Genomic DNA, 20,235 nt, shown 5'->3' with positions numbered 1-20,235 from the left:
TGTTTTCCCCAAATTCTCTTAACTGCAGTCTTTGTCACAGGCCACAAGTCACTCAATGGTTTGTCATTAGCTGGCAAATCTTTACCTATTCTTGGTAAATTACTCAGTAAGCCCACAAACTTGGATTGCCCTGCGTTCTTGGAAGATAGGTAGGTATTGGAGATAAAAGCCAGGGGCTGGAAGTACCCTCTGAGGGACACCTACCTGGCCTCACAGATCGAACCACCACAGGCCTCTCACTGCCAGCCACGAAGCCAAAGCCATATATAGGGTCTCGGTGAATGGTCACTTGTCGCAGTGTCTCTGCTGGCAGCTGTACACATTCCATATCATTTGCGCTCTCTTCCTGCATCACATGACTGGGGGAAGGGGAAGATAGGAGCAAAAAAGATGCAAAGGGAACTAAGCCTTTAAAACCAGCTTGGAGGGACATCAATTATGGTTCTGGCTATGATACCTGGGAAATCACAGCTTAATTTCCTACATGCTTTGGGACAAGCCGAAGCGATGACTACCATCGTAGATCCTTTTGGAGTAAGAGGGAGCTAGGGAGGAGAAGCTACTTGCCTTCAGGAGAAACTGGTGCCATGGGAATTGCAAGTCACACTTATTCTCTATGGTGTTGGGACTGGCACATGTGTTGTTCTGAAGTTAAGTGGTATCACCTACCTTAATTGGCTATTAACTCCCTAAAGAAATCTAACCCCCCAGGGAACAGGCCACAGAAGCAGGCGAATAAGTGGGAAAGAAAATGTGAAGTCATTCGAGAACGAGGAACATCTTCATGAAGTCCTTGTGCAATTTTAAACTTTAATGTCTATTAGGTAATATATAAAAAGGAGCTATTGAGGTGGCATAGATAAACAAGCGTGCTAATGTTCAGGACCATTACTTTACACAATTGTATATAATGCCAACTTATTTCACTTAATGGGACAGCTGGAAAATGGCTCCTGTGGGCCAGAAGGGGAGCTTCTTGAGGCTGCTGACAGCTCTGAAACTCAGCCAAGTCTGGGGAAGAGGAAACACTTCCCTCACACCTGGGGAAGAGTCCAGGTTGTTCTCTTGATGCTTAAAGCTCAAACTCCTGAAGGTTAGCACTGCACAGAAAGCTGTATAAAGCTCCTACACCACGGGCCAGGATGAAGCATACTTCAGGCTGATAGGCCTGGGTGTGGCATTTGGATGAAGAGCCCCAAGGAGTGTGAGTTCAAGGACAGTGGAGTTTGTGGGACACTGGGTCCCAGGGACAAGGGAGTTAGTAAGACAGGGAATGATGGTCTAGGGGAAGGACAAATCAGGCAGAGATGGAAGATAGAGGGCCAGAGATAAGAGGCTCAGTATCTTAGCAACTTGATTTGGTTTCCCTGTATCCTCAGGATTTCAGGCATAGCAGATGAGCCTAGGTTCCTTACCTCAATATATCTATTCTCTAAAATTAAAGGTCTATCCAGGGTCCTTCAAAACAGGGGAGTAGGAGTTAATTAATCAAACTAGTACAAGGTCTGTAAAAGATGTGGGAGGCTTTGACACTATAAGAGTGATGCAATTGTTGACTCAGAATTCCAAATACTTCAGTGGCAGGTGGGTTCAAGCAGCTAGGTTGTTTGTCAGGAATCAACTAATTAGAGTAAGTGTTTGCTAGTTGTGGGGGAGGTGAGACTTAGAACAATCATATAAAAGATAAATGATGGTCCAGCAGAGACCTTGCAGCTAGCTCTCTCTATCACCGGGGCTGATAGGAATGCAGCCACATGTACTCTAGCCATACCTGATATGGCCTGGAGACCTATCCATTATCCCTTGGGGAGGTAGAAAGTGATGTTAGGATAGTGCAAGCCTCTAAAAGGTAAATCTAGAAGCTGGTTCCCTCACTTCTTCCTACCATAGTTAGACAAATGAATGCTTTCTAACTGAAAGGCACAACGCAGCTGGAAGGTGGTTTGGCTATTGTCCTGGATAAGTATTTTTGGGGGACAGGGGTTCTTTGAGAGTGTGACCGGAGGTGCTTTTATGACTTCTGTTTCTGCTGGTAGGCACACGTTTGGACTTAAAGTGAGCCAGAGAACATTGTCTTGGGCTACCATCTTGCCTCAGCCTTCAGGTTGCTGCTCAAATGAGCCTTTGTCTCTTGCCATCTAGTCTCCAAGTCAATAAGTAGCCTCTTCCTGGGGATGACATAAACCGGTTGTCAATGTGGGTACCAAGTGGGGGCAGAGTGGTCTGTAGGGCTGCATAGACCCTGGTGTGGGCATCCAAGAGGCTGCAAGTATGACAAGGAAGTATTTTGTAGTGTTCTGAACTCACCCTCCCACCCCAACCGCTAATCATCCAGCTCCTCTCCCCTTTTCTTTTCCTGAAGCTGGGGACCCTTCAGCTTTCAGTGGTCCTTGAGGTACCACACCACCAGTACTGATGGAGTACAGTCACTCTTGGAGCCAGAACAACCAATGAGTTGAAAGCCTTTAGTGATATGTTTTGCTTTATTCTTCTTACCTACAATTGTCAGTCAATGAGTAGTTATTGAGTAGCTCCTCAGACAGTCCATCCCTGAGGGCACTGAGGAGCTTAGGGTTTCTGGTTCTAAAGAGCTACTAGTCTCACCAGTCTAACTGGAAGAGAAAGGACAAGGGTCTGATGTGTACAAAGATTTGCCTGTCATTGAGACCAGATGATGAACTGGACAACTAACTCAGCCTTATACATCAGAGAAAAGTTGGAAAAGGTGGAGAAGGTGCCATGGAGGGTGTGGGGATGTTTCTGGCTGCCTGGCTGGCCAGGAAAAGACAGGGTGTGGAGAGAGATGGGAACCCAAGCTCTCTCTTTCTCTCACAGGGGGCAAAGCTATTCTCCATCACCAAAGTCACGGCTCCAGGTGAAACTTAAATCACATTTCATTCCTCGTTAGGGTTGTTCCAGAGCTTAACTCACTATCCCTAGCTGGATCCTTCTCAATTCTACAAGTATCTGATGCCTCCCAGTGCCTAGGCCTTCCCACATTTCTTGGGTCACTTCAGAAACCTCTATTAACAGACCCAGGAGGCCATTTTAGAATCCAAATGGAAGGTCTTCCTTTCCTCCCGAGGCCTGCATTTTTCAGTGTCTGCAGCCCAGTCCCTCTGAAATTTGCTAAGTGTCTGGAGACTTGGGAGTGTCACCGAAGGAAAGCAATGATGGATGAGAGGAGCTCGGCTGTCTAAAGGCCATATGACTGCCTTCCTGGGGAAACTAGGCAATTTAACTTGGCTTCTGGTCTCTCCAAACACGGTAACTCTTGAGAAAATTATGAAGCAGCCAGAGCTCATGAGCCCTTCATTGCTTTATTTCTGGCATCTGCTATTTACTTCCGTCCTTTGCTCCCAAACACACAACACCTTCATTCTGTCCTGTTTTCTACTCAACGTCTCTAAAGTACCTGCTCATCTTACAATCAGGCAGGCGGCTTTCTCCATTCAGTGATCCAAGAACAAGTTCTAGCTTTCCTTCTGTCTCATAGTAACAACCTTTTAGATCCACGTGCTTCTTTGCATATTGACACCTATTACCTCATTTGAGAAAAAGTACTTTCACATCCATTATCTCCTCACAGCTGCTATCTGTCCTGCCAAAGAGGTGAGGTGGCTGTTCCTCCCCCAGCCCTCAAGGTAGAAGGAACAGACATTGTCAGAAGCTGAGCACATCCGAGATCCAGCTGGAGCCAAATCTCCTTGGCAGGTCCCGAAATCCCAGCACTACCAGCTAATGCTGTCAGACTCTGGGACCCCTGACCACCCAGGATTTCCATTGCAAGACAGCCCAGACCCTGTGAATAGTAGCACGTCACGTCTTGGCTAGGCCTGGGTGTTCAGCATACATTATAATTAACCTGTCTCTGATCCTGTTCACTCTGTGTTGTTGGGGAGAATGAAATGAGATCATGGTCACAGACAAGAAGCACTTAGAAGGTTAAGTATATGACATGAATGTAGAGGTGACAATATTATGGGTAGCATTATTCAGGGTGACCAGAAGAACAGAGGAAGGGAGCCAAAAATGAACCTTCACCCAATGTCACACCCCTTCTTTTCAAGAGACAGCCTCATAATGCACTCTGCTTCTTCATTAGCCAGGTAGCCCATTTCCTGGTCCAATTATTAGACAGTCTTACTGCAATTGAATGCCTTGATTCCTCTGTGAACTAACCTGATCTCCATCACTGGCCAAAGAGAAACCAGGAGCTGGAGTTCAAGCTAACAACTGTTGCTAGCCTGGGTGAGGCTGAAGACAGATGAACTGACAGGGCAATGAAATGATTCTGAGCGAATGCTCTATCTTTTTATGCTTTGGGGCACAAGGACTAAAATGTTACAGTTACATTTCCAGGCATTGACTTTTACTTCTCCATCCTTCCTTGCCTTTGGCTCCTTTTTCTTTACATTTGGTTGGCTCCTTGGGGAGTCTTGTCATTCTCCTTGAAACTGGCAGGATTTGGAGCCATGTGGCGCCAATTAGCCCTCTGATTCCAGTAACTGGAGCCTGACTCTTCTGGAAGCTCCAAAGATCCAGCACAGCAGGCAAGCAGCTGGGTCCCTATGAGATGCCATGGACTCCAGGTAGCAGTAACGGGAGTCCTATCCCTGGAGCTCTGAAATAGCTCCTCTGGGTGTAGAAGAAGTCTTTCCCCTTGCAAAGGTGCCCTCGTCTCTCATTTCAGCTGTCTGCTTCTATGTATTGCTCTTCAAATATTAATGTGCACATGGGTCATGTGTGGGTATTACCAAATTATTCTGAGGCAGCAGCTCTGTAGTTAGATCTGACATTCTGACTCCCTCCAGGGTGATACCACTATTGACTATAATTTGGGATGCAAGGACATTATCCTTAGACAACATGAGGATCGGTCAGGTGGGAGAGCTGAGGCGTTTTTACTTTGTTTTGTGGCACCATTGAAGGTCCCAGTTACAACACAACTGTTGCCAGGGGTGATGGCCCATTTGTATAATCCAAGGATCTGGGACAAAGAAGTAGGAATAAGAGTTCAAGTCATTCTCTGCTACAGAAGGCAGTCAAGTTGACATGAGACCTTGTTTCAAAAATACTAAAAATCGTATCAGCAAAAAAAAAATCCATTATCATCTATCAGGAACACATTAATTTATGTAAACAAAGCTCTAGATGGCTGAATCAGATTTATCTGAGGAATGAATATGGAGAGCTCTAAACATTCGTGAAATGAGACAGGCAAGGGTAAGGAGAAGAAAAATAGGGATAAATATATTTGGCCCTACTGGAGAATTTGGCCAGCCAAGGATTAGCTCAAATCCTAGAGATGCCCAGGAGTCATGTAAGTTAGATGTTAAAAGGAAGGATACTGTAAAGTATTAGTTGTTTACTGAGGACTTGCCTTGCTCCAGGGTCTAGCCACATGTTATCCCTCTCCATCTTTAAGGTAACCCCTTGAGATAGGCAGTAGTATGATGATTTTACAGATAAGAAAACAGACAGGAGAGATCCATAGAACCTGTGGAACTGCAACAGGTCTGCCAGTTATTCTATGATTATTATTATTATTATTATTTGGCAAGAACCTATGGACCTATCAGATTCTCAAAATGTAGTGAGGTCAACTCAATGGACTGTTCCTTCCAGGTTGAATGAAAAACTGTTTCAGTGCTGTCTTTAAGAGCAGACATCTTTGAAGCCACCATACCCGTAAATGACATCAGGGACACTAGGCACAGAACTGACTTCCTCTTACTCATAGAGGATATATTCTAAGGCAACCCTCTCACCCAGTGTTACCTTAAATCAAAGATAATATCAAACTAAACATTGTGGTTATTTTCCTGTATCTACATCCCTATGATAAAGTTTAATTGAATAAATGAGGCACAGTAATTGATTAAGAACAATAAAAGAGGGGCTGGTGAGATGGCTCAGCAGGTAAGAGCACTCGACTTCTCTTCCAAAGGTCCTGAGTTCAAATCCCAGCAACCACATGGTGGCTCACAACCATCCGTAATGAGATCTGACTCCCTCTTCTGGTGTTTCTGAAGATAGCTACAGTGTACTTACATATAACAAATAAATAAATATTAAAAAAAAAAGAACAATAAAAGAGAAGATGGTTTTATTGATGTACATCTGTAATCCCAGTTAAGGTTATAGGATCAGGAGTTGTGGTCACTTATGTGGAAACATAAGTTTCAGGCCAGCCTTGGGTATACAGTGAGAATCCTGACTCAAGAAAAAAAATAAAACAACCAGGCTATCTATAACAACATATTTGTGGTGGTTTGAGTGAGAATGGCTCCTCACAGGCTCATATATTTGAATACTTGTTGCCCAGTTGGTGAAACTCTTTTCAGGACTGTAATAGGAGGTGTGACCTTGTTGAAGGAGGTGTGTCACTTGCCAGCTTCCCCCACCCCACCTGCCTCCAACTTGCAGAACAGATGTAGAACTCTCAGATGTTTCTCCTGCACCCTGCTTGCCTGCCTGCTGCTATTCTACCCACCATGATGGCTATGGACTCACCCTCTGAAACTGTAAGAAGTCCCCAGTTACATCATTTATATTATCTTTGCCGTATTCATAGTGTCTCTTCATAGCAATAGAACAGAAGCTAAAGTGGTACTATCATAAAAATTATTTTGGAGGTTTGAATGGTTTACTTTTGGAATTTTTCATTTAGTGGTGTTGGGCTTGGGTTGAATGAAGGGAACTAAAACTGCAGAAAGTGAAACCATTGGCTGAGAGGGGTTTTCTGGCCTGACCTCTCCATGGTTGAATACCATCTGTCTTTCTCCCTTCCTCTGTGACCTCTGGAGCTCTTAGTCAACAGCAAAGTCTCCTGTATTCTCCATTAAACGTTGGAAACTGCCTGCCATCTTCTTTCCAAACTGAGACCTTGTTCTTCCTTGAGGCTAGCACTTTCCCACCCATCCTTCAGGTACCATGGAAGTGGGCAGGGGATGGAGAAGCTAAAATCTGCCCCCCTGCCCCGGTGCTTGAAAGTTTTAAGTGATTTTGGCTGCTTTGGATGGCTCCCCTTCCCTCCTTTTGGATTGGTTAGCTTTGACAAAGGAAGGTGAACTTCAGGTAAACATGTCTAGGACTGGTCAGCTGGTGGGGATGGGGATGGGGATGGGGATGGGGATGGGGATGGGGATGGGGATGGGGATGGGGATGGGGATGGGGATGGGGTGAGGAGGATCTGCTGATAGAAGGAAGAGTCCACCAGGCCTTCTTTATCTCCAATCAGGAGGCTGAGGAAGAACACAGAGGTTTGCTATGTTTTCTTATGTATCTGCTTGTCATCAGAGATCTGACTGAGCTCCTAGTTCCTCATTTTTTAAGTGGAAGCTGCTTATATTTTAAATTCCTTTTTGTTTTTTTCTCTGAATCTCACATCCTTCTGGGCCTACAGAGGAGGTAGGCTGTCTTTACTTACCTATGTTGTGTCTAGGCCATTAGTTCTTTCTTGTCAAATGTCCCCATCTTCTGAGCCTTCCAGCCTTTTCAGTGTCACCTGCAGACTTTCTATGTAGGTCTCAAGGTTACTGAGGACTTTAGTTCCTAATCATATGTGATCTCCTCCTCCAGTCTTTCAAAAAAGAAATCTTGGTACAATATGCATAACATGAAATTTGCAAGTTTAGCCATTTTGACTTGTATGGTTAGTTCTGTGACATTAAAATCACTCACATTGTTTCGCATCCCTCACAACCATCCATCTCCAGAATGCTTTCCTCTTCACAAACAGAAATGTATGTGTTTGGCATATTTTAGGGAGTATAATGTCTTCAGGATTCATCCATATTGTAGCCTGTGTCAGCACCTCCTTCCTTTTAAGACTCAATAATATTCTATGTATGTGCCACATTTTATTTGTCTGTTGATGGACAGTTAGATTGTTCCTAACATTTGGCTACTTCAAATGATGTTGTTCTGAATACAGATGTATAAATATCTGCTGGAGCCTTGATTTCACTTTTGGGGAGGATTATACACATGCTTTAGTTTCTCCTAAAAGCTCATGGCTCCAGGGCTTGGTTGCTATTTGGAAACTGATTGGATTCCAGGAATCAGAGTCAGTCAATGTATTGATCTTGTGATAGATATATAATGTGATGGTTTTACTGGGAGATGGTAGAAAATGGAAGGAAGGGCCTGGTTTGGATGAATGAAGATGTCAGTAGAATGCCATGGAGAAATTTCATCTTGTCTCTTTTCTGTCTTTGTTTCCTGGCTGCCACGGTGTGGGCAGCTTTCCTTTGTTGTGACCTTCCTCTGTGGGTTCTCTGCTACGCCATGGGCTGAAGGTGAGTGGAATCAGTCAGTTGTGCACTAAAATCTATGAAACAATGGTCCAAAACAATTCCATCCTCTTTTAAAATTATTTCTCTGAAATATTTGCTATAGCAATGAAAATTTCAACTGAGAAGTAGGATTGCTAGATATGAGAACTCTGTGATTGATTTTTTTTTGAGGATTGGCCATAATGTTTCCTACAATGAATATACTACTTCCCTCTAGATAATACTTTATTTTCTGTTCATTGTTTTGTTTTCATAATAGCTATCCCACTCCTACTTTTGATGTCCCTGTTGGTGAATCCAACGCCTACAAGGTAGTGAGGATGTCACTGAAAATAACTTCCTCCACTGAACTTACTTCATTGTCTTACCTACACATCAATTACTGTACTAACTTCAGTGCTAACACTCTACTGTATACTATTCTCTCTCTCTCTCTCTCTCTCTCTCTCTCTGTCTGTCTGTCTCTCCTAGAATTGCCAGATAAATACCCCACCCTTGATGAACTCAACCATATATACTCTTCCAGTAGATGGAAGAATCTTCAAACAAACTAGACAGCTGGGTAGTTGGCTTTCAGTGTTAACCCAATGATCTCAAATGTGGCACATATTTTCACAGATGTGTGGCCTCTACGTTCTTGCCCTATAATATGCTTATGTCATAGCTCCTCTTCTTTTCTCAGTCTTCCCATCAGTTCAGTTTGAGACTTCAAGATGTCTCAATGGATGAGACTCAAATGGCAGACGTTACCAGATAAGATTACTTTCATTTCACTACCACTAACTGTGTAGAGCATCACATGTATACAGCTTTACCTTGCTAAAGTAGAGGATAAGTATTTTCCTTCATCAATGCAAAAACCTTGTCACTTATGTTCTGGTACCAACCTGCCTTACCTTATCAAGCATTTCACTCCTTTGGGAATCCACTCTTTTCCTTAAAATATCTTCTTCCCAAACCATATTGCCATACTGATGGAAGCTGTCTATCCTTATGAAAACAAAACAAACCTACCCCCCCCCCCGCCGCAGTACACAATCTCTTGGAAGTTACTGATCTATTTTCCTGCTCCCTTTCACAGGAAAAATATGTCCAAAACCCCACCAGCAACAAACTTCTACACATACTTTCTCATCTCATTTCCCCTCTTTGATCAATTATCCTATGGCTTTCACATCTATCATTCTACATTTGCTCATTTAAGGGACTCTTCTGTCTTTTGTGAATATATATCACCCAGTCCTGCTCTTATATCATGTCTACATTTACCACTTTCCAAATATAGATAAAGATGGAAACTCTCTTCCTCTGGAAATACTCTCCTGCTTTTTTCTGTGAATATCTCCTGTTTGTCCTTCTAGTTTTTTGGTTGCTTTCCACAGTCTCTTTTATGGGTTTCTTTCTTTCATCAGCACTATATATCGGGGTTCTGTGGCTCTCTGCCTGCATTTCTCACATCTCCCTCTTCTTTTTCCTGAGGTGGTGCTATTCAGCACCCTGGCTTTAAGTACAACCAACATGTAGATATTGTCTCCAAACTTACATTTTCCTTTCCCTTCTTCAGGAGTTCCCAAACTCTTAGACAGTGACATTTCTATTTTTATATCTCTCAGGAATCTCAAACTTAACATGGCTGAAACTGAACTCTTGATTTTTTTTCCCTGTCTAAAACTCATTCAGCATTCTTCATCTTAGTACATGGCACTGAGTCAAGCTGAAAAAACCGAGTCCTTCTTGAAGCCTGTCTTTCTTCTTTCATCCTTGACATCCAATTTCTCAATAAGTATTGTCAGCTGTCACTTCAAAACACATCCAGAATCAGTCCAATTCTCTCCATCTCCATGGCTGTCACTGATGCAAGCCACCATCACTTCTCCTGTGGATTGCTGCAGCTGCCTCCTTATTGGCCTTCCTGTATCACTTCTAAATTTGGCATCTATGGGTGTTGCAATAGTTAAGACTAGAGCCAGTCCTTCCCTTGCTTAAAACCCTTCAGACACTCTCCATTGATGGTAAACAGTATTGAAACTCATTTTCCATAGCTCTTATATCCTTTGTGATCCTGCAATGCTATTCTTATTACTGACCATTACAATCTGGCCCCAGTAGCTAGAATTTCTCACCATACCAAGTTTTTTGCCCTCTCAAGGCCAGCATACTTGGTATTCTATTTTCCTGGAAACCTCTTTCCTTATTTTCCACATGGCTGATCTTTCATCCTTTATGTCTGTTCTTAAATATCACTCTCCAACAAAGGCCTTTCCTGGAAACTGTTCTATTATTGTGACCCGTTATTTCCTTTATGAGACTCATCACAATTTGTAATTATGCATTCTGTTGCTATTTTGCTATATACCCTATGAGTTGGAACTAGGTCTCTTTCGTTTAACAGTATACCTATTATGGTGTTTGGCACAGAGTTGGTGCTTAGTGTTTTCTAAGTGAACCAATGCATAAATGAGGAGGCGTAATTTTGAGGCACAGAGATTAGAGGTCTCTGGCCATTCTACGGAATTCATTGTCAAATGGCTACTGGCTGTAGTTCACCCTGGGTAAATCAGATTTATAGTTGGTAATTGTATTGGTCAGACTCTTGTACCTATAACAGATACCTGAGAAAATCAACTTAAAGAGGGAGACATATTTTTGGCTCATCGTTTTGCAGGTTTCATTGTATGTTCATTTGGTATTCCATTATTTCATGGGAATCTCTGTCTTCATTGTCTTCATTTAAGTCTTTACTTAAATATTACCTCCTTACAAAGGCCTTTCCTAGAAACTCAGCCCTGCTGCTTTTAGGTCTGTCTTGAGTTGTGGTAGATAATACATAGCAGAACAAAGCAGCTCTCCTCATGGCAAGTAAGAAGGAGAAAGAGGAAGGGACAGACACCAGGACACATCTTTGCAGCACATACACCCACTGATGTACTTCTTCCAACTAGGCCTTTCTATTTGTCACCTCTTCCTAAACCATTGATTTATGAATCCATCAGGTATTAATGCATTGATTAGATGAGATACCTTATGATCCAATCAGATCTACTAGTTGGGAACTAAATCTTCAGCACATGCATGATTGGGGGATGTGGTGGTTTGAATATTCTTGGCCCAGGGAGTAGCACTATTTGGAAGTGTGGCCTTGTTGGAATAGGTTGGCCTTGTTTGGTAGAAGTGTGTCACTGTGGGAGTGGGCTTTAAGACCCTTGTCCTAACTGCCGGGAAGACAGTCTTCTATTGACCTTCAGCTACCATGCTTCTGCCTTAATGATAGTGGACTGAACCTTTGAACCTCTAAGCCAGCCCCAATTAAACATTGTCTTTATAAAAGTTACCTTGGTTATGGTAACTTGGTTATGGTTATGGTTTTACTGTTTACAGCAGTAAAACCTTAACTATGATAGGGACATGTGTTATATCTAAGCCATGGCAGTGGATCTGACCCAAAGGAGACACTCTTCAATGTATCTGGCCAAAGACCAATGTAGGTAGAGAATGTAGTCCAAGAATAGGTCTAAGACTACAGTACAGGAAAGAACACAAGACAGTAGAGCTCCAAGTCCTTTCTTTTATAGAGAAGGAATTTTCTTTTTTTTCTTTTTTTCTTTTTTGGTTTTTCGAGACAGGGTTTCTCTGTATAGCCCTGGCTGTCCTGGAACTCACTTTGTAGACCAGGCTGGCCTCGAACTCCGAAATCCGCCTGCCTCTGCCTCCCGAGTGCTGGGATTAAAGGCGTGCGCCACCAACGCCCGGCTGGAATTTTCTTTAAAGGATATGCAATCATCTTTTCAGAATGGCCAGAAGCAGTGGGTTGGGAAGGAAAGTCAATGATCCTTCTCCCTTCTGAGTATCTCTGGGTGGCTGCGTTGGTTACTTTCCTTGTGTTAGCTCCCCCTTTCTTCTAGGTTTTTAATGGCCCCAAAATTCCCTTTTCAGTTGAGCGTAAAGAAGCATCTTTGGGAAAACTTGATGGTATCTGAGTTCTTTGATTGTCTAAACTAGCTCTCCCCCAGTGGAGTGGGATGCAGATGCTGCCCCCTGTCAGAAAGGCAAGCATGGAGACCAAAGTCATCTGTTCTTCTACAAGTATTTGGGAGCTTGGAGTGATTTTGTCCAATACCAAGCCTAAAGTGTCTCTGAAAGGAAACTGTAGAGAACCTTTTCTGCAGCTTCCCCCACTTCTATTTTCCTCAAGGGCTACACATTCAGTAGATTCCGACATGCTGTCTAATAGGTCCAGACACACTCCTAAACCCTCCTTGCTGGGCCTGCCAGTCTGGTGACAGATGTTAGGGTTGTTCCAGATGTGAGGCTGATGCCATATGGCATTCTGGGTCACAAGGTCTGAAGCTGCTGCCATTGAGCTGTGGCAGAGTTAGTGGGGAGAGCCTTGCAGTTTTGCTCTCACTCGCCTGAGAATATTCCTGGGGGCTTGAAGAAGTTGTCATGTCATTGTAAAGTGCCCTGGACACTCCAGCCCCCACCTTTCATCCATGACACCAAGTATTTCTCTGAAGGAGGCCAAGACAGATTGACTGAACCAGAGAGAAAGACATAAGGAGTGAAGGGAAAGATAAGCAAAAAGGGAAGGAAAGTCCCCCTGGACAGGAAAGGGGGACTGCCAGAGCCAAGAAAGAGAGAGAGGCGATGACAAGACAGAGGAGAAATAGAACAAAAAGGCCTTGGAGACCTTGAAGGGAAAAAGACAGGTTTGGAGAAGGCAACCACTAGGTATCAATTCTAATCCCTTGTCCTCTAAATTCGTGCCAGCTGCCCTCATTGTTACCCTTACGCTGTCCACTTTTGCTCAGAAACCATATGGTAATGTGAGCCTTCAGATTGAGTACTTCTGAGAATGGAACTCTTTTGGGAGGAGGATTGCTATTATGCCATACTGACAGCATGATGCTCCTACCTGGTTCACAGATGGAGATGCAATGGGTAAGGGACAAATGGGAAACATTATGAGGGAAAGGCCCGGACACTTTCCTGATTTAGGCCAATTTTCCAGTCACTAGAGGCTGGATTTTTGTTGTGAAAGAGATCAAGGAAGCCAAACAGGACTGAGAGAAAATCTCAGCAAGTAGAAGAGCATAGCCATGATAGGAAAGGTAGAGGTGGCAGGGAAAGGACCAGCAGGCCTGGACTCTTCCCCTCAATATACACTCTTTCTAGGGCCAGGCTGGACCACAGGGCTCTGGCACAAAATTCTAAGCCAGAAGAGGGTCTCTTGTCTCCCAGTTTTTCCTCTTCTCTTGGCTATTAGCCTTTAGTCTGTCAAAGGCTGAACTGTAAACAAAGCTTGGAGGACAGACAGGAGGATCAGGTGTGGCCAGGAGTTTCTGGGTCTGGGAACTTCCCAAGTAGCTGTTTCCAGCAGCCAAAGACCCAGGACTCATATAGCACTTCCCTAGTGGCTGGTTGGCAGGCACTGACTGCACAGGGCTCTCGGCAAAGCCAAAAGAGGGCTTATTCAGCTGTTGGGCTGTGCCAAGACTTTCCTCTTTATGAGACTGCTAAGCATCATGGCCTGAGCCACCAGCCTTGAATGCCCCCAGCCTCTGATTTTGGTCAACTCCAGGACAATCTCAGAGTTGGCAAAGACCGTGCAAGTCATTGACTTGTTCTTGTTGCACCCCTGTTGATTTCCAGAAACAGGAGGGGAAGGCTAGGACTGCAGCTGTGTCCTGGATGAAGTGCCAGACCTGGACCAGTTGAGAGGGAGGGGATGAAGAACAGGTCCAGAGACCAAAGCATTCAGGAACTACTTAGCCGAAGGCATGAAGGTGAACCCAAGTACAGGCTAACAGGAAAGAAAAAGGGTATAGATAAATCCGACTGTGAATAGGATTTTCCTCCATTCCATCTGTCATGTATGGCTTTGCATGGGGCACAGGATCCTTCTTCAGTCTTCTCTTGGAGACCTCCTGAGAAGATAAGAAAGTACATCTAATCCAGTTCCTTGCCTTAAATGTCTGAGTTTGGTATCTTCATCATAGGACTCATGACCAACAAGTACCAGGCTGACCTTGGTGAGAGAGAAGCCCCTATTTCCTTCTGGTGTGTCATCTTGGGCCTATTCAATCAGTTCACCCCAGATGCAAGGCAGAAATTAGGTCAAGAAGCCACTAGACAAAGGAAAACGTGTGAACAGGGGCCTGGTTAACTCATTATAGCCTGCCAGGAGGTGTCCAGAGATGTTAACCACAGTTTCAGGACAATGAGACACCTTTTATTCTGCCTAATTGCATCTTCCTGCTGAGACAGAAGAAGGAATTTTTAGGTCTTTCCCAAACTGGGGTTAGAAAAGAAGAGTGAAGTTGATGAATTCTCCACCAAAGAATTAAAGCCACAGGCAGAAAATAACAGGCTTGAGGCCAGGATGCATACAGAGGTTAGCCGTAGAGTAAGGGAAGAGAAGGAAGTGAGGTATCTCCTTAGAAAGGAAACAGAGACTATATAATTATGGAGAGACAGAAGACAGACTGGAACAGGAAGATAAAATAGGGAAAGGGAAGGAAGAGGAGGGTAGGGGCAAATACAAGGAGGGATAAATAACGCTAAGGATCATCTGAGGACCATATAGAAACCTACTATAGTAGAAGTTTCTTAAAATATGTGCATCTAGGGGAGAAATATAAAAGGAGTTATCAAATAAGGGGGAGGCAGTACCCCAATTAGATATCTTTCATCAAGGGAAACCTCCAGTACCAGGAATGGATTACGTCTACTTGAGTGATTGGCCAAAGAGGGTCCTGTGGGAACCCCCAAACAACCTAGGCTATTGCCAACGCTATTGGTTACTCTCTACAAACTGACGGTAAGACAGTAAGGCTCTATTGCTGAAGACAACACTTTTTTTTTTTTTTTTTTTGGTTTTTCGAGACAGGGTTTCTCTGTGTAGTCCTGGCTGTCCTGGAACTCACTCTGTAGACCAGGCTAGCCTTGACCTCAGAAATCCGCCTGCCTCTGCCTCCCAAGTGCTGGGATTAAAGGTGTGCGCCACCACTGTCCAGCTGAAGACAACACTTACACAAGTCACTGAACACAGCGATGTTGAAACTGGTGCCCACCTAGAGCCTTTACCTTTACTGACTAGCGTTCATGGTATTGGAAGGTACTCTGCGCGCTACTAGAGGAGAGGGTATCCACAAATCTAGCCATAAAACCTGTGACCTATAATGGTGACCTGCCTGCAAAAGTGGCACAAAGATGGTGGGATTAACTATCTGATTGGATTTAAGGCCTACTCCATGAAATGGAAGCCATTCCTCACACTGCATCGGTGGCCAAGAACCTGAGATCAGATAGGTCATAGACCTGGGGGAAAACTAAATACTACCGTTCTGCTGAGGTAACACAGCAATAAAGTGACCCCTAATAACATTCTGCTATAGCCATAGATAAATGTCATGCTCAGCCATCATCTGCGAAGCTTCTCCCTGAGATAGGTGGAAATAAATACAGAGATTCACAACACAACTGGACAATGTTCAGAGAGCAAGAGACCTTGTAACAGTAAGTCCTAAATTGAATGTGGACACCAAATCTCTATCCTCAGGGCTCAGGGAACCCTGCAAAAGGGGCAGAAAGATTCTAAGAGCCAGGAGGGATGGAGAACTCCAATAAAACAAGGTCTTCTAGACACAGCGGGACTGATACGCATATGAACTCACAGAGACTATGGCAGCACTCACAGGGCCTGCACAGGTTCAAGTCAGATGGGGTCTCAGCACTGAGAGGGGAAATGGACACATGCCCCATCCCTAACCAAGAAGGTATCTAACTGACAGCAGGAGGAAAACCAAGATTTTTTAATGGAGTCTCATTGTACATATTAACTACACTTAAGGGTAAACCTCATTATAAATTCTATGGTGGTTTTATAGATTGTTTTTGTCTTATATTGCTTTGTTGGGGAACTTTTTCATCTCAGTGGTCTTTTGCATATATATTATGGGTTCTGGTTTTGTGTGTGTGTCTGTGTGTGTGTTGTGCTTTTTCACATGTTAATTTTATGTTTTTTTTATCTGCCTGTTTGTTTTCTAAAGAGAGAAAGAAGGGTGGAGTTGGATATGTGGGGTGGTGGAAAGGATGTAGGAAAAGATGGTGGTGGTGGGGTAAACCCTGATCAGAACACTGTGTATGAATTTTCAACTTAAAAAAAAAGATCAAGAAAAGTGCTCATTTCTGAGGACTTTTGGTTACTGTACCCCAATTACCTATTAACCAAAAAGGCCCCTCTCTAAGCCTTCAGTTTTTTGGCATTATAGTATACTTTTATTTTGATAGATTAAACCCCACAGAGACGGGGCTTTCTTGAAGAATAATGCAAGTTCTCTTTCTGCTCCACCCTCTTATCAAAGGAAGGATGGCGAAGTCCCTTGCTGTAAAGCAGTGGCTCTCCTCTGCAGCTTTTCAATAGCATTAACTAATTCCTTCAAAATAATCTACTGTACACCTACTAGGTACCCAGCCTCTTCCTCCAGGGAGATTGCAGTCAAATGTGGAGGCAGGCATGTAAACAATCACAAAGCCACAGGTCACCTGGCTGCACAGAGGGCAGCAGAAGATGCTGTGGGAGCACAGAAGAACGTATCTCCCAGCAGATCTCCCTTCTCCTTGCAGAGTAGTGAAGGTGAGAAGGACATTCCAGGAAAGGAATGTCAATTTTGACAGCAAATGAATAGTAAGGAAGAGTCAGCAAAGAAGGACACCTCTGGGTATTTAAGCCACGGCAATTAGATGAAATTACAGAATAAATTCAAGCAAAAGTTTCATTTGAGCACCATCCCCCCACTGACTCCTTTCATGTGGCCTTATGAAATGATGCAATGTACTCTCACGAGACCACAGAGATGAGCACCAGAGCCCTGCAAGCACCAGGTTTACCAGAGCATTTCTCATGCACCACCCTGGAACTATACTTGGATGCCCCCTATTATAGGAGCAGCAGGGAAGGTTGGCTTCCAGCAGGTTTAGTAAGATCCAGCCATAGTCCAGACACTAAAGGCATGGAGCTCACATACCCCATTTTGTCCACATTTTGAAGAAGGTCTATTAAATGCTATCCCTCCAAATGGGCTGGGAAAATAGGAAATGAAAGGACCCCATTGAAGGGTTAGCTATAACTAACTAACTAAGGGGTTTAGTTACACATAGGTTTCAGCTCCCAGGGATCATTCTGGGATGGAGGCACAAGAATACTATTATGCATGTATGGACTGCAGCTTCTGCCACCCAAGTTGTAGCTTCAAAATAAGTCCCCTTCCCTCCGTAGGGAGTACAAAGTCAGTTTTGCCCATCATTGCAAATATATATATATATATATATATATATATATATATATATTTAAATTAACTCCTAACAGAGGTACTCAGATAGAGCCATAACATCGGATTAACAACTCCAAGCCAGCAAGCCAGACACTTGTTTAATTAATAAAACTTATAAAGCATAACAACTTATTGATGTTACAGGCATGGCGCTTAGTACAACAACAAAACCTAAATCCATCTGAAACACTGTCTTCTCCTGGAAGCCTGCTCTCCACCAATCTATGCAATTCCATCTTTAGTGTAAAGGGAGCAGCGAGCAAAGAAAAAGAGAGTGGAGATTTCTGGGCAAATGGCTGGGGACTGTGGTAAGTACAAACCGCTCTTTTCATGATTAGATTTGTCCAAAACAGGTATGGTTTGGGGGTTATTGGATGTGGGTTGGAACTTTTAAGCCCCATTCCTTTACCTATAAAGAGAGACTCATTATAGGACTCACTTCAAAGTACCCATGAAAAGATTTAATACATGAAATGAGCTGGCAAAGTAACTGCTCATTTATAGGATCTACTAGCAATTAATATTATCATTGGGCAGCCAGCAATAGGATCTGCTGTGTCCTAACCCGCTGTTTGTCTTTCTCCACAGTTTGTAGTGGGGGGGGGGTAATTTGAAAAATTGATTCAACATTCTTTGGGACTGGGCCCTGACTTCAGAAATACAGAATTAAAATGAGTTTTGCCACAGGGAGATCAACCTGGTTTTTATTAGCCCATTAAAGCCAGCTTGTTACCAATATTTCCAATAGTTATCAATGGGGATATGTATGAAGAAAGAGTGGGTTGACATCTTAGACCTGCCCCTCACTAGTTGTTGGACCACAGTCTTGACCCACCTGTCTATGCCTTGATTTCTTCATTTGTAAAAATGAATAATATTAGTATTTACCCTCCATGATATTTGTGAAGAGTGAATAAAATACTGCATGTAAAGTGCTTAGTGCTGTGCCTGGCATATAGCAATCTCCAAGCAAATGACAGCTAGAATTGTTATTATTGCATATGACTTGTTATTACTGGGAGGTAAGCCTGACCAATTGTAGTGGAGGGTCGAAAAACAGAGGGGAGATACTGGTCTTGTTATGTCTGCCCTAACACCGTCTGAATTTTACACAGCCTAGAGAAAATAGTGACAGGAATGTTCCTGCCAGTCTCACTTGCTAATGGATGATATTTCTGTAAGTAATGTACCACCAGGTGGGTACAGTGGTCATGTTTCTCAGTCTGGCTGTGTTTGGAGAAAACTGAGGTCTCAGCTGCCCCCTCCCTACAAAGCAACAGTGCATCAGTATCCCCTGTGCACCTCCCCCACCGCCAAAGAGCACAACCTAGCCACTATGCCTGGGGAACTGAGGAGGGAGGCTAGAAGCCCAGACCTTTTCCCACTGGACTCAGTTGCCTGCAGGAGCCCAAAAGCTCTCACCTGGAAGGGATCCTGGAGGATCTGGCTGCTGGCAGGGGGCTTTGGTTCCAACCCCTAGAAGCACTGCCCTCCCTCTCCTCCAGCTTTCTGCTCTCCTCCCCTCTCTACACCGTCTTCACTCCCCGCCCCCCACCCTCAGCAGGAAAACTTCCCGCTCCTGCAGCCACTTTGCCATCAATATCCAAACCTCTGCCCTGCGTGCATCTTGCCTTGCCATTTCCTCGTCCGTGGCGCCGCGAACCGACCCGAGGACCGCTTGGCAACTAGAAGGAATTCTTGGGGGGCTCGAGGTGGGGGATGGAGAGAAATGACACCTCCGGAAGCGCGAACTCTGTAATCCTCTGCCTTCCCCCCCCCCATCCTCCCTCTGTCCCGGGAAGGAGCGAGGAAGGGCCACTCACCCAGAAGGGGCATGTGGTAGACTGCCCCCCAAGTCACTCTGAGGTGCCAGTGAGGACCCTAGCAATTTCTGCGGACCTCACAACCCCACACACGCCCAGCTATATGACCCTTTCCCAAGCAAGCCCTAGCCTGGCTGCTGGGGCACAGTACTTACTGTCGGGGACCCTCTCCAGGCCCGGTCTGCGTGGCTGCGGAGCCAGGAACCCTCCCTCTGTCTCTCCCGCGCACTGCCCCTGCCTGTGCCCAGCGCAGACACTGGCAGCAGCGGCGTCTGTAGGAAGAGAAAGATCACGCCTGCCTTAGAAACCCAGCCCCTGCTGTGACCAGAATCTTAAAGAACGAGGCGACTGGCTCAGCCCCAGAGCTGAGTCTGAGGTGATGAACTAAGCAGGGAGCTGAGAAACAGCCCCTCTTTTGCACCTGGATTCTGGACCTCGTGAGCAGTCTGGTGTCCCTGGAGGACCCCTCCCTCTGGGAACAGAGGTGTATGGATAATCCAGCTGCCGCTTGGCTGAGCACTTATTAAGATCTGGACACTGTGCTTTGCATGCATTTTCTCATCCCAGCGCCCTTTTCACTGTACAGAAAACAAAACCGAGGCTCTGGGGAAGCAAAACAAATACCCCTGGAGATCAGGGGGAGAACTGGTGGGCTCAAGAAAGAAAACCGCAGGGATCTTAAATTAGGGGGGTACCCGGAACAAACGCTGCTTTGTATTACTGTAAAGTGGCATCTAGAGACCAGTCTCTCCCTCTCCCTCTCCCTCTCCCTCTCCCTCT

At 44.5% G+C, this 20,235-nt stretch overlaps 1 protein-coding gene across 1 annotated transcript in view; it reads right to left on the bottom strand.

Moving 5' to 3' along the window:
* The window catches only part of Frmpd3 (FERM and PDZ domain containing 3), a 93,709-nt gene extending 73,978 nt beyond the window's left edge, over window positions 1-19,731 (bottom strand). Inside the window, exons 1-2 of the mRNA XM_021154008.1 lie at window positions 19,611-19,731; window positions 205-359 (exon numbers count right to left, since the gene is read on the bottom strand). Of these exons, the coding sequence (XP_021009667.1) occupies window positions 205-352 (148 nt within the window). The 5' untranslated portion in view covers window positions 353-359; window positions 19,611-19,731. The remainder of the gene's footprint in view (window positions 1-204; window positions 360-19,610) is intronic.
* Window positions 19,732-20,235: the final 504 nt, after the last annotated feature.

The sequence above is a fragment of the Mus caroli genome, chromosome X (assembly GCF_900094665.2).
Source record: "Mus caroli chromosome X, CAROLI_EIJ_v1.1, whole genome shotgun sequence".
Taxonomy (NCBI): Eukaryota; Metazoa; Chordata; class Mammalia; order Rodentia; family Muridae; genus Mus; species Mus caroli.
This window is presented reverse-complemented; position numbering and strand designations above follow the sequence as displayed.